Source organism: Lampetra planeri, chromosome 17 (genome assembly GCF_965212315.1).
Source record: "Lampetra planeri chromosome 17, kcLamPlan1.2.h2, whole genome shotgun sequence".
NCBI lineage: Eukaryota > Metazoa > Chordata > Hyperoartia > Petromyzontiformes > Petromyzontidae > Lampetra > Lampetra planeri.
The window spans coordinates 11285359-11310500 of NC_136123.1; the positions used below are offsets into that span (position 1 = coordinate 11285359).

The window sequence follows — 25142 nt, forward strand, 5'->3', positions numbered from 1 at the left end:
TTTTGTTACATCAGATTACCATTTTTATTGAACGCAATAGCAATAATGTAACAAAAAAAGCCAACCAAAATATGTTTTCATTTTATAACAAAACACAGTATCACTAATATATACCATTTTCAGGTGTGAAAAGCTGGTTATGAGGTCCAATTGTTTTTTGTGCGTAAGGTGTGTGGTAATAAAATACTTTTACATTTTTATCCCTATTAAATATAATTGTAGAAATATATATTATTTACAACATACCTTAATTTCAGGGATTTCATTCTAGAGTAAGAGGGCAATATAAAAAAGAATGTTTGCACAGGAAATACGGTGTAACATACAAAACAATAAATCATATCAATATGTACATAATTTTTTTTACAATTTTACGGACCAGTACTAAAATATGGTAGACTGTGTTCATTAATTTAAAAAAATCCTCCTATTCTTTACAAACTATAGGCTTACTTTTCATGAAGCTTGAATGTTTGATTACCAAAAATATAGACCACTGATGAGCAGCTACTCGAATTAACTGAAGTGCAAAGAGTGGGCAACAACTTTGAAGTAGTAAAATCGTATACGTATCTCGGTAGTAATTTGCAACGTTCTGGAAGCAGCAAGGCAGAAATTAAAAAGGCGAATCTCAATTACACGCGAGTGTAAAAAACAGCTCGACAGACAAATCTGGCGCTCCAGCATTACAACAGCAACAAAGATCGGCCTCTATAATGTGAATATCCTTTCCGTCAACGACAGCGTCATTGAGATAGAAGCTGGATGCCTGCAACCAGTGGTGCCTGCGACGGCCACTCCGCATTTACTTCAGTGAGCTTATCACCAGTGGCGAGGTCCGCCTTTGCACAGGGCGCTCCATCAGTGTCTGACATGGTCAGAGCCAGAAAACTTCGGTTCTTTGGACGTGTTGCCAGGGCGAACGTCCTCTGCTGATCCACACTAGGACCCAGGGCAGGACATGGCTGATGTGGACACGCACAATTGAGGCTGATCTTCACCACCATGGCCTTGGCCTGCACTAAGTTTGGTGGTAAGCGCAGGAAATAGGATCGCCTGGCAGCGTCTTGTGTGAACCACTACGCACCAAGGGTTTTTTTTGCCTGATGATGATGAGCAAAGGAAGGAATTTGGAAATCAGGGACACTGTTCATGTACGTGATGGATTTTGCTGTGGAAAACTGTTGTCAGTCAATGATCCTCTATGGTGTCCATTTCTGTTGACAAGTGGGTCAGTGTATTGAGCACTCTACTCTGAATACTAACCAGAGTTGATGGATGGGCACAGGCCATGCAGCATAGTGCAATGCCCATCCACAGACATAGCCAACTGATTGGGTAGCAATTTGTCTCACATGTACACCTATTTGCGTGTACATGCATTTGCTTAGCAGGATTGGTCCACAAAGGACAGTGTGTACCTAATACTGTGATACTGATGATCAAGATAAATGGTGATAGCGAGTCACAAAACCTGTGCGTGTGTTGGTTGTGTTCCCGTGTAACCTGTATGGGTATGGAGCTCTTTAATTCTATGCAATTATGACCCCTTCCAAAATTTTTGTTGTTGAATTCCAAACCACATTGTGGCCGAGTTAATGTGGCCAATGTGACTTTTAAAACTGTCGCCACCCCTACACCTACAGTCACTGTCAAGGCCATGCCCCCAGTTGGCACCCATTCATGCCCATTTTGGCTCTATCCGGTATACAGACTGAGATCTGTTGGGATATGGCCTCATAGTGACAGAGAGGGTCCTGTTTGAATTATAAATGGCAGATGCGGGATGACTTTATAAAAAAAATTGTCGTCATTCCATCAGAATGGGACAGGATGATGGCAGGATATTCTTCATAATTCGCACCCCAAAGCTCTTAACAGTTGCTGCATCTGCACATCTATGTGAAGGCCATCCCATAAAATGCATGCCCTGGCTGATTAAAACACTTGTAGGAGCAGAGAAGTACTCGCACAGGGATGACTGTGATGCTTGATATCAGCTTCAGATCCTACCGAGACAACATAACACATCAGTCGGTCAACACAAGATCAGTATCTGCATCACACATTTGTGGGCCAAAAACTGTAAATTGTAGTTTAAATAATGGCGACCTAAATAGGTGCTATTAGTTTCAAGATGGTGGATTTTGTTACCCAACAATGGGGATCCTTTCCGTTGCATGGCAAATATTTTGGTTCATATCCCAAAATTTGTTAGGAATTCTGTCTGCCACAGTGCTGAATGACTGGCAGATGGAAATTTTTATTCCAATACCTTTATCATTTTCAACTAAAAAAGCTAAAAGTTAAGATTTGAACAACAGAACTTTGAGCCTTTTAGTTTCCGCTCTTGCAACCAACAATATGGTTTATAAATGTGTAAGGACTTACATTCTTGGCATTGAGAAATTGCACACATTCAAGCCAGATATTGAGAAAGCTCTCTCCACAGACTGCGCAGATCCTGGCCTGTGTCAATGTTTCCTGAGTAGGTGGATGCTCGGCCACAGCAAGTTGCAGAGGCGACGAAAATGTTTTCATCTCATGCAGAATAAATCTTGCAACCAATTCCTGTAATGGAGACATTCATGAGGGAAAACTATTAAAATCTGCTTCTTGCTTTCCTACCTGCGCATTTGCACAATGAATCAATAAAATTCCCTCAGGCTAAGCAATAAAATATCCAGATCAACGTTTACAGCACTGTATGGCCTATGGCATAACACGAGTGTAATTGGCTGATGAGGAAAACATGGGGGAGTAGCAACTATGGGTTATTTGACTAAATAAGTCACGTGGTTGTTTCACAGATCGCTGCTTACTGAAAATGTCCCAGTTGACTACTGGGGGTTATCATAGAGCATTAATATCTGGAGAAATATAGCTGTGGTTTTGATTTATTGCATTGCTGTGATAATGACATTTGGCTAGCTATTATAGCAATTGTGGTCCAGAGTTATGGGGCAGTACGATCTTGGAGAGTTTGAGTAAGCCCACCACTGTGACTATGTATGTTGACCTTCTATTGCACCATACGTAGCCTATCCAACGCCATTGCTGTTGACACATCTTCCTTCGGCTATTTCCCACAGTCGACTCTTCTAAAAATGTAGTGCGTTTACTCTAACACACCAGTGTGCTGAACTAGTACCGAATTTGTATGTTTTGTTTACATGACAAACATTACTAATTGGCTTTGTCGGGTGGTGGCGGGTTTAACAACACATTTCTATTTACACGATCTAACCCGAAAGAAAACCTATATTACGGATAATATTGGTCGCGAAAGCCTATGTGTTAAACTGACCACTCCTCTAAGGTCCCATTTGACAGTCTCAAACCATTTCGCTTTAGGTCTAAACAAAAAACAATGTAACTGCTTGACTTCAAGCTTTCCTGACTGCAGGAATTCATAATCTTTGGGTTTTTCAGTAAAGTTACATAGATAGGTTCAAAGAAAATAACAAAAATATTTTTTTTACAAAAAACTACGACGTTTCAATCCCAACACAAGCGATCGTTATTTTCTTATAAACTATCTACGTGACTTTACCGAAAGGCCCAAAGAATAGGAAATGTAACTGCTATTGTCCAAACATCGCAAATGCTAACATTACCTGCAAATTACTCAACTGGGATTATACACAGCAGCAACATCGCTGCCTACTGCAAAAAACTTTGCAGGACCCTCCTGAAAAAAGAGCCTCAAAAATCATTGAGGTGAACAAGGGGGTAAACATGCATAATCATTTAAAAAGCTCAACTGCTGGATGTCACTCAAGTTCCTATCTTTGTTAACTAACCTTTTTAGTTAAATTTCGATTTAAAGCTTTCGTGACTGCAGGGATTCATCTTCTTGGTTCTTTCGGTAAAGTCACGTAGAAGGGAAGTAATAAAATAATAAAAATAAAACATAAGACAGACTCTGTCTTATCGACAGACATGTTCTTCACCTGAGGACGGCTGCTTGCGTTGTGGTCGAAACGTCGTGAGAATTATTTTATTATGTTTATGTTTTATTTTTATTATTTTATTACTTCCCTTCTACGTGACTTTACCGAAAGAACCAAGAAGATAACCTTTTTAGTTATTTTCTTTATTTGATGATTTATTGAAACTTAAAGAGGAATGCTGCATCCAGAGTGTGGTAAATAGATAAAAGACAGTGTGATCATCGCATTCCAGGAAAAGCAGATCAAAGGGGAGGAGGGATTAAGCGAGGGGGGGGGGATTTGGGAAAAAGGAAGAAAGGGAAAGGAGGAAAAGAACTCACAGAAAAAGAGGAGGAAGGGATGGGGGAGTTTGCCGCCACAGTATCCAGATAAAAGGGATATACTTACGTGATGAGCTGTGATGGCCAAAGGATGATGCATTAGATGGTACGTTATGTTATATACATTTAAGATGGGTGAGTTTTATACTATGGGGTGGGTTTGAGTTGGTGGGTGCTTAGGTTTGATTGAGGGTCATGAATGTTTTAACTTTCTTGTATTGATGGTGATCCTATGAATTGGACCCACATTTGGTTCAAATTTTCCATCAGATGTTCGCATCAATACGGTAATAGATGTATCTAGTGATTGCCATGTCTCTTCATTCATTGTCCACATCGGGAAAACGATGTATTTTATCGTGATACATGTGTTTAGTATGGTTAGTTTCGCAGTTGTTAAGCTGGTACAAAGCATCGACTCGGAATATTAGATAACCTTCATGGTATGAAACAGGTTTAAAATAATAATTTCAGGATTAACGGCTATGAGATGTTTAGTGATTCATGACAGATACTGTCAGTCCAAATATGCCCCAAAAAATCGTATACATTAAGACAAGCCCAAAAAATATGTTTCAAATGATCTATTGCATCATTCGCGCTGACTTGTAGGAGGAAATTTCTGTACAGTATTTGACTCATTGCCTCTTTGAAAGATATGTGCCGTGGATTAATTTGAATTGGATGAAGTGGCGTGATGCTTATTCAAAGATACAGTATGAGTTTATACACATTTCTTCCCGTGCATTATCTGCAGTGGCCTTGCTGGAAATATTACGCCATAAGGCATGCGTATGTGGATCCCGGGGCACTGTTGGCTGTGATGTTGTAAAGAGGAGATATTCTATTAAGGTCCAATGGGTAATCTAGCCATTTAATTAAGAGGGCTGATTGGGTGGGTTATCTGTGATGGGTCATTATTTGTGTGATGAGATTATTTAATTGAATATGTTGGAAACTGGTTAACATGGAGTGATGTGCTTGGGGCTATTTTTTAAAGCAATTAAATTTTACCACTTGAGGTCGTGGTGTCTTTAAAGTGTCAAAGCCTGGATTCCCTTCCAGTACAGTATATGCCTTCTTTGTAAGTGCTGGGTTTCGCTCAGTAGCTGTCAGCATTTAGGTTTTGGTTTAATTTGAGCACTGCAAGAGCAGTGATTAAAGATGTAATTTAATGAAAAATGAGTTATTTATTATGTGGGCATGAGAGGAAGATTCCACGAATCCACGGATTTGTTGCTGTGCTTCTGCATTATGTCTATTTTGTGGGAGAGGAGCAGGGCTTGTGTTTCCTGTGTGTAGAAGGATTGTACCTGCAATGTGTGAGACCATTATGTTTGGTAGTCCTGGCTCTCCTGGAGATTTAGTTGGACGAAAATGCCCGTTCTTCACTGTGCACACACGTCTGACTCTCTACCACCTCTTCTTAATTACGTCTACATTTTCCCATCAAATTCTATTCTGGATTTCCAAATTGCTTACGCTGTCCAGCCATGAAATGTGTAGCGTCCTCCCCCATGTATTGAAATTCACAGCTCTCTTGAGTCATACAAGAATACAAACATTAATCCTACGAAATTGGAAATCTGAATCTAAAAATGTGTGTATATAAAAGTCCAACCTGGCTGAAAATGTACTACATTAGAATAGAGTCAAAATGCAAACCACTGCTCTTGGGCATGAGTGGCGCTGTGTGCCACACCCAAGGACAGCAAGGAAGGCAAAAGTATGTTCATGTTTGCCAAGGACATAGTAGATCAGTAATATAAACACATCAAGTCAATTTGCATCGACAAGCAGTCGCTTTGATATAGTGACTGCTGTAGCAATGCCTCACGTTGATGTCATTGACTCCTGTACTACAATAATAATTTTAATAGTTCATAATCGTTTAGTCCTTTATCAGTCAGCTGCTGGATGAAGGCATGTTGATCCATGTCAGTCATGGGGGTTGTTTGACCATACTTCACCATGCTGGTTAGGCGGGTTGGTAAAGTGGGTGTGAGGGAGAAAGAGGTTTATCGCACTCGCCACTGATTTTAGCTGCAGCTGAGAATCAAACTCACGTGATAGGCAATCCACCCCGACTGTAGAAAAATAGACTAAAATATACGAATTACAATCGTGAATAATGTTACTTTGCATGGGGTGAAAAACCTCCTGTGAAGCAAACCTGTTTAACAGGTGTGGCCGATGAGTAAAACTTGGCAGTATTAATATTCCTCGTACACACCAATGAATAATGTTAAATATTTCGTGAAACAAATAAACTAAATGGCAGTCTTAATGTGTACAATACGCTTGAAACGAACACGCATATTAAGATAGTCTGTATAACGTCTCATAGCATAAAAAATAACAATTTTAGAGTGTTAAATTGACTACGTGTATGGCTAAGGTTGATGATGCCAGTTGTACTTGCCTTGAGTGACATCACCTCATCCTCTTGGACCGATTCCACTGGGGAGAACCTCACCAACGGGTTCTCCTCGCAGTACAGCTCCTTCAGGGGCAACCTGTGCAGCTGTGCAAATGTATTTGGAAATGCTGTCATTTTGTAGTCGATATTCACTACCACCGGGATGGATTTCTTCCCACGCCGCACTGTACAGAATTTCCACGACTGAATGATGGAGCCGATGTTTGTTTATATGGTGCTGTTCGGTATAACATGGTATGCACAAAGGCTTGGAAGCTCAACACCCAGGCAGTGGTTGGCTCAGCCCATCATCTCCCTACGATTAATTTATCCCATTATGGAAAGGATACTGCATCTAAGCTGGACCCAAAGAGTGGCCAACGTAGAAGTAAGACATTGGTTGCTCATACCGTATAAGAAAACCTGATGCAGGCAGTGATGAGAAAGAAAATGGCACTATTTGGACACATCTGTAGGATGGACAACAGGAAAATTTAAAGTGTGTTGTTCGGAAAAATGGATGGAACCGGAAAGTGAGGAAGACCGGACAGAGAACGGCTTGACGACGACATCAGAGATTGAGCCAGAACGATGTGGCACTACTTGAGGACATTGGCACAAGACAGAGGAAAGTGGAAACTAATTACGAAATGTGCAGTGGACACCTACGGGGCTATCTGCTCATGGATCGTGCTGATGATTATTATGGAAAGTAAACAGTAGTTTCCTGTAGAGACTGGCCCCATATGTAGGAATGTGGAATTTCCATCTCTGGCTCTGGGTTATGTCTACTTCATAAGTTTACAGTGATAATCTTGTCAGCAAGTTGCTAAATCACCCACATCGTGCCACATATTTACCTGAAAGGCAGCTTCAGGGTATTTATGACATTTAATTACATTGAATGGCTGCACCCTGGCAGTGAGTAAGGGGTGGAGCAAATTATGTCTTCACCTATTACTGGTATGGCAGTGGTTCTTATCCTGGGGTGCACGGACCCCTGGGGTGAGAGATGCCCTTTCTGGGGGTGTGAGACATGGGCAGAATTTTTTAGTAGGTAAATTATCGAAATGCAAATTAAGCACGGGCACGTAAGTACAACTACTTTATTTCATAAAACCCTATGTATTTAATAACATTGTAAAAAAATTACGATTGAGAACCAAATAAGTACAAGGCTGCAGTAAAGGTGAAGAACCACTGTGTTATAGCCACGGATGCGGTTCTCTTGAACTGGGGTAGGGTCTGCATGATGTGTAAGGCTGAGAGCTCTTCAAGACACCCTCCGCTTCAGGAGGCTGCCGTATTGGCGTTTGTGACCATTTACTTTTACGAGAAGTGATTTGCAAGTGGGAGGAAACTCGAGTACCAAGGGAGAAAAAAACCTCACGCATTACAAGGGTATAATATGCATTTGTCCACACAGATGCATTGACCCATTTGCACTACCATCTTCTGGTTCCCTTGAAGCCCAGCAGGTTTGATTTTATTTCAAAATCTGCATGATCCACTATGTAGATTTGGATTACACCACCGTTTTAAGCTATTTTGGATAGTGAACACAAACTATCTCCGTCCCAGTACATTGCTGTTATTTAGGATCTGGCTATTTTACCCACCCTGTAGTTGACCCTGAAAATTAGATCAAAATGCTAAATTTGTGATTTTATGGGCTCAATGAAACCAAAATCCTCAAGTAGAAAGTTTCTCTCACAATGATCCTAACTCACAGTCGGATGTTGTGAACTTGTATTCCTTCAGTACGTCGATTCAGTGAACTATCCTTACAGGGTTCATAAATTCAGTACCACTTTTTGGAAAGCCAACTATGATTGCCCTGTTGATATACCAGGAGATGAGCACCTTGTTAATGCATGGGGAATCATTGAATTGTAATTGCTAGCTTAATACTACTATAAACTAAACCATTTTTATTTTAACAGGTAAGGCCCAATGAGCTATGTAGCTCTTTTTCAGAAGTGACCTGGCCATAAATGCTAGCTTAACAAAGTGGCTTATCATGTGGAAATGTATAGCGACCAAATATGATATGAATGCATGTTGATTTTTTATGTGGAGGGGAAAACTGGAGGACCCGGAGAAAAATCCACGCAACCATGCACATTTTCTTACCTATAAATGTATTTTTTTGTCTGTCTGTGTGTTCGCACACTTGCGAAGGATTTGGCTCTCAAAAGGTGGGGTTTATATTTAAAAAAAATAGTTAGGTACCACGCCGTAAGCCCCGTGGTGAGCAAGCGCTATTCCTTTTTCCCATCCGTCAACTTTAAAGTAGTTAAATTAGCGATTTAGTGCTGTTTTCATTTAATTATTTATTCAATCGCGCGCAATCGACCATACCAACTCACACGCGTTCGGTGGGGGGGAAGGCCCCTGCCAAGTCACACGCGTTCGGTGGGGGTGAGGGGGAAATTTTATTTAGCGTTAAACATGCTATAAAAATACACAAAATGCTGAGGTAAATTCTGCACAGTGTGATGTCCTCTTCTCCCTCCCCACCCTGATGTGTGCAGTTACTACTATAGTCGGTAAATGCTACTACTGTAGGCCGTAGATATTACTGCAGAGTGGGCAGGAGGATCGTGGGTGGGGTGGTAGCGGCCTGGCCTCCAGCCTGCCAAGTTGCCATCTCGGCCGGCTGGGCAATCTAGGCGAGGCCGGGGGCTCTAGCGCGGGACTAGGCCTCACCATGGCAATGTTAAGTAAGTCTTATTTTCTTCTTTCGCTAAATTCACGTACATAGAAAACTAATATTTACAAAATAAGTTTGGAAACATAAAAATAATATTGTTTGTGTGTAGACAACTAATATTAAAAAATGTAGCTGCTAAATATTACAATATTTATGTGTGTATCTATGTCTTTGTGTGCGTGAGTCGATGTGTCTGTCTGCCACGATGTGTGTGTGTGTACGTCAGTGTGTGTGTGTATATAAGTCGATATGTGTGCGAGTTAATGTGTGTGTGCGTGAGTTGATATGTCTGTGTGTCGGTCGATGTGTGTGTGTTAGTCAATGGGGGTGCGTGATGTGTGTGTAGACAACTAATATTTAACAATTAGGTTCGTAAATTTTTTAATAATAACGTGTGTGTCAAGTCCATGTGTGCGTGTAAGTCCATGTGCGTGTCTGCATCGATGTGTGTGTGTGTAAGTCCATGTGTCTGTGTATAAGAGTCGATGTGTGTGTGTCAGTCGATGTGTGTGTGTAAGTGAAAATACAAAATCAATTGTGTGTGCGTGTAAATCGATGTGTGGGAGTTGATGTATGTGTGTAAGTGCATGTGTGTGAGTCGCTGTGTCTTTGTAAGTCGATATGTGTATATGTAAGTCGCCGTGCATGTGTAAGTCCATGTGCGTGTGTGAGTCGATATGTGTGTGCGTGGTGTGTGTGCGTAGACAACTAATATTTTTAAATTAAGTTAGTACATTGTTTTAATATTTATGTATGTGTCTAAGTCCATATGTGCGTGTGAGTCGATGTGTGCATGTGAGTTGATGTGTGTGTGGCTCCATGTGAGTCAGTGTAACTCCATTTCTTCGTGTGTGTGTGTGTGTGTAGGTCCATGTGTGTGTAGGTCCATGTGTGTGTGTGCGTTGATGTATGTGTTTGTAAGTCCATGTGTTTGTGTGTGAGTCTATAAGTCCATATGTTTGTGTGTGTAGTTCCGTGTGTGAGTCTATGTAAGTCGATGTGTGTGTGTCGATATATGTGTCTGTATGAGGCGATATGTGTGTGTGTCTGAGTCGATATGTCTGTGTGTGTAAGTCGATATTAGTGTGTGTAAGTCCATATTAGTGTGTGTACGTCCATATTAGTGTGTGTGTGTGTAAGTCCATGTGTGTGCGTGGATCCATGTGTGTGTCTTAGTCGATGTGTGTGTAGGTCGATGTGTGTGTGAGCCTATATGCGTGTGTACATCCGTGTGTATATAAGTCGTGTGTGTGTGTGAAAGACGATGTCTGTGTGCATCAGTAGATGTGTGTGTTGATTTATCGATCCAGATCCACATTGATTTAGTCACTTCTTGATTAATTTCAATGTTTACATTGTGGGGACATTGGCTGCCGTTGTTGTGCAGTACCAGAGTCTAATAAATCAATGGCTATGTTTAACGCACATATCAAGTTTATTATCCGTGCTGTAGATGGCAATGAGTTTATCCTTTCATTTATTGTTCATAATGGTTTTGTTAGAAAATGTAAATTTATTTATGCTGTTGTGATACTTAAGAAACGTTTAATCAAATACAGCAAATATCTCCAGTTACTAAAAATGAACGCACAACAACATTACTACTATAATGAGCCAAGAATGTCTGTTCGTGTGTAACGCGCGTGACGTCACTCCAAATGCCTAACCCCCCCCCCCCCTCATTAATATTCACGAGCGGGTGGATTTTTACACTCACGCAGAAGGTCGAACGTAATTTTTTTCTCACAAATTTGCTTTAAGTTTGACGTTTCTTTATTGAAAGTGAATCTAATAAATAATTATACGCAGCAACAAAGTGGATTTGGTGTCTTTATTTATTTCTTCAGCACTTCAGACAAAAGGTCAGTCTAATTTATGCTTCTACATTATGGTAAAATAGACATTTCTCTGTGATTTCCAGATATTGTATCAAATTCCAATTTATTTCAACCCCAGCGACCAAAAACAGAAGAGAATAAAGTATCAGAGCAGTGAATTTGAACATATTGAAGGTCAGTACTATAGTGACATGAAGTTAGGTTGTTATGATGTAGTTTTGTGCAATAATCACTGCCGTTAATACAGTGCTACAGTGAAATGCAGTGAAGTGTTTGATGACATACTTTTTTGCAAGATTCACTGCCATTAATTTTACACAGGATACAATTATATTCTAAATTTTTCCGTAAATATTACAGCTTCCATCCTAGGACGGGCAAATAAGCTAGTGATAATATAAGCGCTGCCACATATTCATGTTTGAAATTATTTTTATTTTTAAATCCTTGTTTTGTAGAACAATAAAGAACTTCACCTGCAATTTCCATTTCGGATGTGAAATTTCCTTCTCAAACATAATATGGCAATTTGGAGTTTAGGTTATATATTTATTTTATTTATTTTAATTTTATGTTGTGTAAAATTCGTTTTCTTTATCAGTGCATGAATTTAAATTGGGTAAGAATATATGAGTGAAAGGTAACAATGGTAAAACTTTTCTCACATTGATGTCAGGGGGGCTGACTTGGGCAAAAAAAATCCCAGTGAGTTTATAAAGTTCAAGTTGTCTTGGATAAAAAAAACAATTCGTGAACCTTGTAAACAAACGTGGCCTCCCACGATTGCTAAACGCAACGTCATGCGTGCTGCGACATTGGAAAACCCACATTTATATATATACAAATATATAAAACAACAATTACAATAACTCATTTATCTCTGTCACTGGCAGTGAGGCAATTTAAAACTTTTGCGGTTAGAAAACATGACTATGGAGAAAAGACAGTCGCAACCAAAACTTATGGTAGATGCTAATGAGTTCAGCCCTGTCAACTTGTCAGTGTTTCATTTATATCCCGGATTGTCAAACACATCTTATTTCTACAGGTGTAAACTCCACCTCTCTACCCTGCCCCTCCCACCCCACATCCCCACCCCCATCAGCTGTTCCATCAGGTTCTGTGCATAGGCGGAGTTTGACTTCTATATTTTGGGGAGTGGGGGGCGCAGGGGTTCGCTTTGTCCCTCAGGTTAGGAATCGCGGGTGCATATATTTAATTATTTTAAGTCTTAATTGTAAACTACTGAAAATAAATAAAGGTGTCCAGTTTGGGGGGGGGGGGCTTGCGTCCCCATGCCCCCCCCCCAACTCCACCCATGGTTCTATTGTAGCCAGATCGGAGCCCAAAACTTACTCCTACAGATTTGGGAGCGACACCCAGTTTCCTTTACAGATGCCTTATTTACAATCGCAAATTTTAAGTTTTAAAATGATCCTTCATCAAATGTTTCTATGAATCCTACATGATCATCTGGATCCGACAGATAATAAAATTTGTGGATACATTTTTGGAAGAAGTAATCCTATACTTTCCTTTTTTGTACGTTGTCAGTTCATAATTTGTATATGCGGTGTCCTATATTCACTTTAAACACAATTCTTTGTCAGTGATTTGCTCTTTCATGTGCATTTGCATTTGTAAATATGGTCATGCCTAACCAACCATTAAAGTTTGTGTATCAAAACAACTGCAATGTGTGCCGTGCTGTTTATCGATTTTTTTGTTTGTTCACACTTACGCTTGAGGGAAAAACCCAGAGTTCGTTTGCTGCCACATCAACAACTTCCAGCTTTTGAAGGCTTCCAAGACTCTAAACACGAAAAACAAACCGATCGGGGGCTTTCATGTTATTTGAGACATTTTCTTAAAATAGCACAGGAACAGGTTTAGAAAATACTTTACCATGGTCATAGAAATAGCAAAAAAAATGTTGTGGTGGCTATGCACCCCTGTAATTCAGCACTGCGGAGGCAGCGAGAGTTGGTAGATCACACAAACGTTGGGAAACTCTCTTCCCATGGGCGTTGAGGAGGTGCCATACTCTGCCTTGCCAAGAGAAGCAAATATGGACTCCACCTGTTCCATCTGTGTGGGATAGAGTATCGTCCCTTCGCACGCGTAGGTTTTCTCCCGGTGCTCCGGTTTATTCCCACACTTAAACACTCATTAATTGGCTGATAACACCTTTACATATGTAGGATTGGAGAGCTTGAGAGGGGGAATTTGGCACTAGCTGCCCGATTGACTGCCTATCCCGCTTCCCTGTGATTCCTGTTTGTCCCTGCGTATCGTTCTCTCTCTCAAGAGTGAGAGAAAACAGTGTGGCACGTTACACGTTTAAATTATTACTGATGTAGTGACTGTGGTTGTCACTGTATGGTGCCGGGGCTTACGAAGCCACGGCGGATAATGTGTTGTCATTATGGGCAGCCTGGGTTACGGGGTGTAGTACCAGCCGTAGTGGGGCTTGGGTGAGCGCAGGTTAGCATGGAGGCACCGCAAGCAGTATGCGGTGCGGGCTCCCGGTGAGAGAGCGAGAGGGAGCATCAGCCAGCCAGGGTTAAGTTGGGGCATGATACACTGGTTGACCTGCTGACATGTGACCGGATGATATTGGAGGGGGACCACCGGTGAACGGGGGCCGCGGGGTGGTCACGTGGTCCAAAAGAGCTCTCGGAAACCTTTGAGAAAGAGCTCGAGAGACCTGGAAGGTGGGCGGGGCGAAGGGCGGAGCCAGCCCCGGGTAATATAACGAGAGCCCCGGGTAATATAACGAGGGCCCCATGAGGAGCTCGAGGTTCTTGGTGTGCTGGTGTTATGAAGATCCATGTCGGGGAGAAGAAGCCTCTAGCCACGCGGTCCGGAACCCAGCTTGTGGTCCAGACTGGGATAGCGAACCGTGTCTAGTTCTGCCGTAGCATGGTTAGATGGGCATTCCAGACCCGAGTGTAGATCGTGTTATATTGCGTGCTGTTGTATCATAAATAGTGTTGCTCCCAAGAAAATGTCTGCGACTCAGTTGGACTCACTACACTATGATCTTTGGGGTTGATAAAAAAAAAATAGGTACCATTTTGTAGGGAAGATAACAGCGGCTTTCATGTGAATACACTTGCCCCTGCCATAGGACTGTGTAATTCCACAACATGCTCATATTTGTAAATTGATGAGCACCCTCTCAACGATAATTCAAACCTGCGATAAGCACGGTTGGCTATGTACAGTGCGAAAAAAGTTCAACATACATACACGTGAGCAAGAAATCTCGGACACTGACTTTTTTTTCCTGCAACCACCGACTAGTGCGTTACCTCTGGCAGCTCACGGATCTCGTTGTGCTGCAGGTGCAGACGCTCCAGATTGTTTAAATGTCCCAATTCGGCTGGGAGGGCCGTGAGCCGGTTGTTGGCCAGATGCAGCTCCTTGAGGCGTGCCAGGCCACACAGCTCTTCGGGAACGCTCTCCAGCAGGTTCCCGTTCGCACTCAGCTTCTGCAGCTTCGTCAAACTCGACAGCCAATGCAACACAATTGGAGAAAATTGCGCGGTGTTCACGAACAACAACATCTCAGCAATCAGCCACAATTGACAAGGATTTCGAGTGAATAGGTATTCCATGGTAAGCAATGCGATTCTTGTCGAATGCAGCCACAGTGAGAATGCCCGTGGACTTTCCAGCGAGTCTGCATTAAGATCCTCCTACGTTGCAATGGTGATGATTTTAAATGCAAATTGGGGTTTGACAAAGTTCATCATCCCTCTGGGGTTGATATAATGAGTATAACTTTGTGGTGAAATCGACAGCGATTGCCCTATGAATAAGACTGTTCTCTACCGTAAGGGACCTTCCATTCAGTACGTACGCAAAAATCTGTAAAAACTTGACTCCTCCCCCCTCCCTGTACGCACGCATATTTTTTACACCCCCTCCCCCCCTGCGTACGTACTAAATGGATGGCGGCCCATAAGAACGTGGACTTTTCACTTGGCTCAGAATCAAGAGAGAAAATGAATACTGTATGAAAGTAAATTGTTTTGTAGAAATATTGGTATGTCTGTGGTGGACACACTGGCTGCTGGATATTTTGGGGAACCCACAAATACCACGTTGCTTTTGACATTCATTGCACATCCGATTAGCACGGTTGGGTATGTACAGTGCAAAATAAGTGTAACATACATACACATACACTTATCCAGAGCACAGGAAAAAAGAACAGCAAAGCAACACTGTACTTGGCACAAGCCTTGTTCCACCAACCACATATGATCAACAAAGCATTTGGAAAGAAGTAGATATGGGGCTTTTAAAATCTAAATTAGCTCATTTATTATTCTTGTAATAGCAGACAAAATCTATTTTTTTAATTAACAAAAAACATCAGATTCCCCCACCATTACCAAGTTATTGGCAATAATGTCCATATATTCGCGTTTGACTTGTCAAGTTTGGGAGAACATGCCCTGAGAGCACTCTCCAATGGGTTCCTCCTTACAATCCTTTCTCAGTCCTCTACGGCAAGTCCTCTATTTACGTTGGGGACGCGTCCTCGGCAAACGCGACATTAGGCAAAACAACGTAAATGGAAACCTGTTTCACCGTTGACTTAATTATATAAACTTAGGATACATTCCTGGGTGTAATTTTTGGTCAACTATGATTATCACAATTGGCTCTACATACGGTGTGAAAGAATTGCAACATACATACAAAACATGCATTCAAATATTAAGTACCGTTCCATAAAGATAACAAGATGCCCTCTATTAACCTTTCTTATTTATAGGTTAATACAGAGTTCTCACCAGAGATTGCGGCAGTTTCCACTGAGAGAGGGTAGTGGAGTGTACAGTGGTGGTGTTTTAAAATCTGGAGCTTGAGTGCTCGCTAGGGGGCGCCGTGACGTGGTGGGTCGTCACGTGCCCCTGCCCAAACTACTGCGTTCTTTAAATTGTCCAAAACAACGTTGCAGTGAATCTAAGCATTTTAAATCGAATTACGTCTCGCTCATTTGTTGGCGACGTTATAGTGAAACAACGCAAATAGAGGACTTACTGCATCCTGCAAGTAAACATTGACTGACTCTGGATCCTTGGTTTCCACCAAGCAGGCAGCTCTGCAAGATACACCTGGTGGGTGGTTTGACTTGAGTATTGCTGTTTATCCCAGTTTCAGCCATGACTTCCTCCCTACGTCTACATCACTCGCACTTCATTTGTGAAGGCTAAAGATAACGCCTCTTCTTGGCTGCTACATCCTGATGAGAGGCACAAAGACCTTTCCATGCATCGTGACAGCTTGTGTGCAGTGGCTGTTTAATGTGCAAGCATAATGAAAGCAGCCTAGGATTAAGGTCATCTGGCCCTAAGCCATAACATTTTTTTTTATTCATTGCAACAAATAATGTGAGCATCCCAAGCGTTGTGTCTGCTGTCACCGTCCCCATATGAAATTACGTAATCATAAGCAACATCGCCCTCTAGCGGCTTATTGATGGCAATGCAAGGCGATCATTATTATTATTAAGCAGCTTTGCCCATCAAAGGCTCACTGAGGTCTCAATATTTTTTCAGCAGGGTCCTCCCAAGTTCTTGCAGTGGGGGCAACGTTCACCCGTGTCATCCCAATTGAGTCATTTGGATGTACGGTAATTTGTTTAGCGTTGGAATATTTGGCCAATAGCAATTACCTCGTATAATCATTTACATTTGTAAGGCACATTCCATCTGTAGATCCCAATGCACCCATGTATGGAAAGAAGGAAGTAAACATAACCAGGCTAAACGACCAGAACTAGGGGGTACAGGCCAGCTTAAAGAGGTGAGTATGGGATTTTTGTTGCATTGATTATGCGATATGTTCTGCTCGTTTACCGAGTAAAGCCAGTCCGAGTCTCACGACTCTCTCTCTCAGGAGGGCCCTGCCAAGTTTTCGCAGCAGGGGACGATAGTTGCTACTTATAATCCCAATTGAGCATGCGCAAGCACGTAGAACTCATTTGGTAAATTAATTATCATTGCTTACCCACTACATACAAAATATCACAGTAAAGGCTTCAGCACTGCATTTTATCAAAATGCCGAGTGTGATCACTGTGCATGCATACTTGTTGATGTTCCTTGGGAGGGTCTTCAGCTGATTGTTGTTGATGTTGAGCATCACCAGGTTGTGCAACCCTTCTAAACGCATGATATCACTTATGGTTAAACGTAGCGATGTCATGCTGTCAAAAGAATTGATTTAACAAGATAACATTTTAGGAAAACATAAAATACACATTTAATTAACCAGAGCGAAGTTCTATAAAAGGCATGAGAAGTATACTTTGTGTTAGGACTTGGGCAACAGCTGTACATGCCAGTGGACCTGTGGGCACTTGCAGGCATCTGCATGCTGCATTGAAAGGCGCTTCTGCAAATCAAACTCTGAATTCTGTACTGACTGCATTTTGCCAGAGCCACGGTGCAGTAAGCGAGGTCATATCGTTTATACAAGTGTGGGCCCGACGAGTGCAGCGACGGTCATGAAGCTGGAGAGGAGTATTGGGAGTTTAAAACAGTCAATGTAAACAATATGCTGATGAAATAGAAAAAATTGAACACTTTGGCTTTTGTGACCAATATGATTCATAATTGGTGTTTGAGTCAGATCGCGTGAGTAAGCTGGGTTGCACACCCTCCTCCACCCGACACAATGAAGTTGCCACGTAAACAAACGTGCCATGTCAGGTACCCAATTATTAAATGTTGTGGATCACTCTCCAACACACCGTTTGTGCTGCTGTACCAATAATACATTGGCACGTTTGTTCATGAAGTGACAACTGAGTCGGGTGGAGGAGACTATACACCACATTCTACTCACTGGATCTGACCCAAAAATATATTGTTCATAATTTTTGGAATGTTTTGATTGAATTGTTTTTTTCTTCTTAAATTACTAACAGTCCATTACAGCTAATAGTTCATGCCATATTTCCAAGTCTCAAGACTCGTGTATGCCAGTTTTCTAACTATAATCCTCCACTACCCGACGGAACCAAAAAAATTAAGTTGTCGCATGGGCAAATATGCCAGTTGATTTGGTTTGGCATATTTGCGCACGTGATAAAATGATTTGATTGGCTTTGTACGTTGGTGGAGGGTTAAAGTGTTATAAATTTACATTTTACCTCCACCATGATTTAACCAAAATAAACTAATTATGAATCACAATGTTGGTCGGGAAAGCCGACGTATACAATTTCCAAGACTCGTTTAAATTAGAGAATCTTGATCCATCTACCACAGAAAGACGTACCTAGAACATTGTCTGAAAAGCGTTTGATGCGGTTGTTGAAAAGATGGAGCTTTTGCAGTGATGTCAAATGGCGCAAGATCTCTGGTACCTCCTGCAACTCATTGTTTCCCAGATTCAACTCTGTGAGCTGCAAAAATACAGCAAAAGTGTTACCTGCAAAGTGTTACACAATCATTAGGGATTACATATTTGGTGCAAGAATGTGATAATGTATCAGCACAGTTATCTTATGCTGCATTTGCCTTCAGCTGCAGAACTTGGTCACGTTTCAAATGTTTCCACGTTTCTATGTTACAGTCAACTCAGGAATATTGACTCCACAATATTTTATCTGCATAATAGCAACAATATTTTTTCATGTCCGTGCACAACAAGTTTCTCACGTAGCAGCTAAGATTGGTTCATTGTTTTGCTCGTGCATAAATTATGTCGCCAATGTACGCTCATGAACTTCCTCCTGAGAGTTCCAATTATTGGGATTAGTTCATTGGGATTAGCGGTCCTAGACATTATGGGTTTGAGAGACACTCTCTACTCCAAGTCAGGAGCTATGTCCATTAAAAATTGCTAATTGATAGCTAGTAATCCTTCACACTTTAAAACTAGTAGGGACTGTAATGCACCTCATGCACTTTACAGTGCGGTACAATATTAGCAGAGTATTCTCATGAAAGAAAATGCAGTACAATACTGTGACAAGAGAGAGGTAACGTTTAAATATTTGTATCTGTGCATACAAGACCAGTACTGTAACGGCACAGTTACTGCAATGCATTGACGACATGCCCAACAAGTCTATCACCCAACGCATTAAGAGGCAGCTCGTTACACAATCACCACTAAACACTGGAACTACGATGATGGTTGATGATTTACAGCCCTGGCTATCAAATCTCAAAGGTTTTCGAACAATCCATAAAGGCTCACTAAAAGAATTACGAGCCATAAGAGAGAGGCTCACGGGTTTCACTCAGTCAGGCCAAACTTATGATAGTTATGAATAGCTCTAAATCTCTAAACACGTATTAATAATACAGTAATCATTATATCATCATTGTGGTGAAATAAGTAATTATACTATCGTGGAGTGTGACTATAATGCCAATAGAAAGTGGACAAAGTCAGTGTTTATTCTCTAAACACTGTTGTATAAACACATGACAAAGGAGCGCTTATGTACGGACGGATAAACAAATATATATAAACAACATAAACAGACAATTCGCCTCCTTCCCATGTCAATCCCCCGCACATGAAAACAAAATCAATGTATATTTTGGATGCACATCCCATCGGCAAGTCGACCAGCCTTCCTGCCGGGAGTGATTTTGTGCATTCATGTCCCAGCAGCATTGGTTCAGCACGAGCAAAACCTGGCAGCAGCTTCTGCGTCAACACTGCCAGGGGGTTGGGAGGTTGCCTTGGGCCCACGGCCTCCTCCCTCGTTCGACCGCCGAACGCGACCTGGAGCCCGTGAGTAGCGGCGTCGGCGTTGACGAGTCAACACCGCCCCGAGAGTGGCCGCCGGTCACTCACTCCTCCGTCACTCCACTCACTCATTCACTCCACTCACTCACTCTCACTCCACTCACTCACTCTCACTCACTCACTTCACTCACTCCTCACTCACTCACTCATTCACTCCACTCACTCACTCTCACTCACTCACTTCACTCACTCCTCACTCACTCACTCACTCCACTCACTCACTCCACTCACTCACTCCACTCACTCACTCCACTCACTCACTCACTCTACTCACTCCACTTCACTCCACACACTCACACACTCACTCACTCTCACTCACTCACTCCACTCACTCACTCACTCCACTCACTCACTCTACTCACTCCACTTCACTCCACACACTCACACACTCACTCACTCACTCTCACTCACTCACTCCACTCACTCTTACTCACTCCACTCACTCACTCCATTTCACTCCACACACTCACACTCACTCTCTCACTCACTCTCACTCACTCCACTCACTCACTCCACTCACTCACTCCACTCACTCACTCTCTCACTCACTCTCACTCACTCCACTCACTCACTCCACTCACTTCACTCCACACACTCACTCACACTCACTCTCTCACTCACACTCCACTCACTCACTCCACTCCACTCACTCCACACACTCACTCACACTCACTCTCTCACTCACTCCACTCACTCCACTCACTCACTCTCACTCACTCCACTCACTCACTCCACTCACTCCACACACTCACTCCACTCACTCCACACACTCACTCACACTCTCTCTCTCACTCACACTCCACTCACTCACTCTCACTCACTCCACTCACTCACTCCACTCACTCCACACACTCACACTCACTCTCTCCGCTCCACTCACTCCACACACTCACTCACACTCACTCTCTCACTCACTCCACTCACTCACTTACTCACTCCACTCACTCACTCCACTCACTCACTCCACTCACTCACTCCACTCACTCACTCACTCCACTCACTCCACACACTCACTCACTCTCACTCACTCTCACTCACTCTCACTCACTCCACTCACTCACTCCACTCACTCCGCACTCTCACTCACACTCCACTCACTCACTCCACTCACTCACTCACTCCACTCACTCCACTCACTCTCACTCCACTCACTCACTCCACTCACTCCACTCACTCCACTCACTCACTCCACTCACTCACTCCACTCACTCTCACTCACTCCACTCACTCACTCACTCACTCACTCCACTCACTCTCACTCACTCCACTCACTCACTCCACTCACTCCACACACTCACTCACTCTCACTCATTCACTCCACAAACTCACTCACACTCTCTCACTCACTCACTCCACTCACTCACTCCACTCACTCACTCCACTCACTCACTCCACTCACTCTCACTCACTCCACTCACTCACTCCACTCACTCCACACTCTCACTCACACTCCACTCACTCACTCCACTCACTCACTCACTCCACTCACTCACTCCACTCACTCTCACTCCACTCACTCCACTCACTCTCACTCCACTCACTCCACTCACTCACTCACTCTCACTCACTCACTCCACTCACTCCACTCACTCACTCACTCCACTCACTCACTCCACTCACTCACTCCACTCACTTCACTCCACACACTCACTCACACTCACTCTCTCACTCACACTCCACTCACTCACTCCACTCCACTCACTCCACACACTCACTCACACTCACTCTCTCACTCACTCCACTCACTCCACTCACTCACTCTCACTCACTCCACTCACTCACTCCACTCACTCCACACACTCACTCACACTCACTCTCTCACTCACACTCCACTCACTTACTCCACTCACTCACTCTCACTCACTCCACTCACTCCACTCACTCCACACACTCACACTCACTCTCTCCACTCCACTCACTCCACACACTCACTCACACTCACTCTCTCACTCACTCCACTCACTCACTCACTCCACTCACTCTCACTCACTCCACTCACTCACTCCACTCACTCACTCACTCCACTCACTCCACACACTCACTCACTCTCACTCACTCTCACTCACTCCACTCACTCACTCCACTCACTCCACACTCTCACTCACACTCCACTCACTCACTCCACTCACTCTCACTCCACTCACTCACTCACTCCACTCACTCACTCCACTCACTCTCACTCACTCCACTCACTCACTCCACTCACTCTCACTCACTCCACTCACTCACTCCACTCACTCCACACACTCACTCACTCTCACTCACTCACTCCACAAACTCACTCACACTCTCTCACGCACTCACTCACTCCACTCACTCACTCCACTCACTCACTCCACTCACTCCACTCACTCACTCCACTCACTCACTCCACTCACTCACTCCACTCACTTCACTCCACACACTCACTCACACTCACTCTCTCACTCACACTCCACTCACTCACTCCACTCCACTCACTCCACACACTCACTCACACTCACTCTCTCACTCACTCCACTCACTCCACTCACTCACTCTCACTCACTCCACTCACTCACTCCACTCACTCCACACACTCACTCACACTCACTCTCTCACTCACACTCCACTCACTTACTCCACTCACTCACTCTCACTCACTCCACTCACTCCACTCACTCCACACACTCACACTCACTCTCTCCACTCCACTCACTCCACACACTCACTCACACTCACTCTCTCACTCACTCCACTCACTCACTCACTCACTCCACTCACTCTCACTCACTCCACTCACTCACTCCACTCACTCACTCACTCACTCCACTCACTCCACACACTCACTCACTCTCACTCACTCTCACTCACTCCACTCACTCACTCCACTCACTCCACACTCTCACTCACACTCCACTCACTCACTCCACTCACTCTCACTCCACTCACTCACTCCACTCACTCACTCCACTCACTCTCACTCACTCCACTCACTCACTCCACTCACTCTCACTCACTCCACTCACTCACTCCACTCACTCCACACACTCACTCACTCTCACTCACTCACTCCACAAACTCACTCACACTCTCTCACGCACTCACTCACTCCACTCACTCACTCCACTCACTCACTCCACTCACTCACTCCACTCACTCTCACTCACTCACTCCACTCACTCACTCCACTCACTCCACACTCTCACTCACACTCCACTCACTCACTCCACTCACTCACTCCACTCACTCTCACTCCACTCACTCACTCACTCACTCACTCACTCACTCACTCCACTCACTCACTCCACTCACTCACTCCACTCACTCCACTCACTCACTCCACTCACTCCACTCACTCACTCCACTCACTCACTCCACTCACTCCACTCACTCACTCCACTCACTCCACTCACTCACTCCACTCACTCACTCACTCCACTCACTCACTCCACTCACTCACTCCACTCACTCCACTCACTCACTCCACTCACTCCACTCACTAACTCACTCCACTCACTCACTCCACTCACTCCACACACTCACTCCACTCACTCACTCCACTCACTCACTCACTCCACTCACTCACTCCACTCACTCCACACACTCACTCCACTCACTCACTCCACTCACTCCACACACTCACTCACACTCACTCTCTCACTCACTCCACTCTACTCACTCCACACACTCACTCACACTCACCCTCTCACTCACACTCCACTCACTCACTCCACTCACTCCACACACTCACTCACACTCACCCTCTCACTCACACTCCACTCACTCACTCCACTCACTCACTCCACTCACTCACTCACTCCACTCACTCACTCCACTCACTCCACACACTCACTCCACTCACTCACTCCACTCACTCCACACACTCACTCACACTCACTCTCTCACTCACTCCACTCCACTCACTCCACACACTCACTCACACTCACCCTCTCACTCACACTCCACTCACTCACTCTACTCACTCCACACACTCACTCACACTCACTCTCTCACTCACTCCACTCACTCCACACACTCACTCACACTCACTCACTCCTCACTCACGCGAGTCAGGCAGTGCATCTCGGCGGGCAGCTCGCTCACTCCACTCACTCCACACACTCACTCCACTCACTCTCACTCACTCCACTCACTCCACACACTCACTCACTCACACTCACTCACTCCTCACTCACGCGAGTCAGGCAGTGCATCTCGGCGGGCAGCTCGCTCACTCCACTCACTCCACACACTCACTCCACTCACTCTCACTCACTCCACTCACTCCACACACTCGCTCACACTCACTCACTCCTCACTCACGCGAGTCAGGCAGTGCATCTCGGCGGGCAGCTCGCTCAGAGCGTTGCTCTTCACGCACAGCCGCTCCAGCCACGGCAGCTGCCCGATGGCGCCAGGCAGCCGCCTCATCTTCTTGCTGCTCAGGTTCATCGTCTTGGCTTTGGCTCGCACGGCCCTCAGCAGCGCCGGGTCCGAAGACGACATCCCCTCGTCTCGCGCGACTTTGTGTGAGAGAGACAATGAGAGAGAGGGGAGGGGGTAAATACAAAAAATGCCCTCCGGTGTTTCTTACATCGCCATGGCAGCGAGGAATGCCAGCCGGTGGCAATGTTGGGCCCCCGTGTGTTTGTTGCTCCTCAAAGACTCCGTCATTGAGTCAACAGTCGTTGGTGTCGTCGCCCGCCTCTTCCCGGCCGCTCGAAGAAATTTACGCTGCCCGCGTGCGAGTGTGCTCTGAGGACAATGTGCGTGTAGATACACATCTTAGAGCGGTTGTTTCCTTCACTGCGAGGCCCGCGGGCCGCTAGGGGTCCCTGATGGCCTTTAGTGCGGCCCCTGAAAATACACAAATAGTGAAAACACCCCATCATCATCGTGCTGCTGTCAAACCCCAATGGTTTCAAATGTGTATCTGTTGTCTTATCGGATAAAGTGGCCCCCTCTGAAAATTAGTTAAGAACACAATTTTAAAGCGATCTCCGGTCATGCTGACTAGCAGTGGATTTTGGCTAGCGAACGAACAAAGACGGTCACTGCATCGCGGGCTTTCAGATGCGCTTCTGTGTCCGTCTGGAACTCTCTTCCTACCGATATTGGGAAGCCACTGGAGTTATGCACTTTTAAATC

The 25142-nt window shown here is 44.0% G+C and overlaps 1 protein-coding gene across 2 annotated transcripts; it reads right to left on the reverse strand.

The window, feature by feature from the left end:
- On the reverse strand, positions 1-24568 carry LOC144723371 (uncharacterized). 2 transcript variants are annotated; one of them, XM_078602115.1, is made up of 8 exons: positions 24318-24568; positions 18546-18672; positions 17353-17425; positions 14558-14753; positions 12985-13056; positions 6696-6797; positions 2392-2571; positions 1-2009 (listed from the first exon to the last, which is right to left on the reverse strand). In XM_078602115.1, the coding sequence occupies exons 1-8, from the start codon at positions 24498-24500 to the stop codon at positions 1899-1901; spliced, it is 1044 nt and encodes a 347-aa protein (XP_078458241.1). In that variant the 5' UTR covers positions 24501-24568; the 3' UTR covers positions 1-1898. The 2 variants fall into 2 exon arrangements, with proteins under 2 accessions (XP_078458241.1, XP_078458242.1); XM_078602116.1 differs by lacking the exon at positions 24318-24568 and adding an exon at positions 24060-24165.
- Positions 24569-25142: the final 574 nt, after the last annotated feature.

Coding starts and splice junctions, on each gene's coding strand:
- LOC144723371 (XM_078602115.1), bottom strand. CDS start 24,500: ATGTCGTCTTCGGACCCGGCGCTGCTGAGGGCCGTGCGAGCCAAAGCC. Junction 13,057..14,557: donor AGATCCGTGAGCTGCCAGAG/GTAACGCACTAG, acceptor TTTCGTGTTTAG/AGTCTTGGAAGCCTTCAAAA. Junction 2,572..6,695: donor ATGAGGTGATGTCACTCAAG/GCAAGTACAACT, acceptor TCTCCATTACAG/GAATTGGTTGCAAGATTTAT.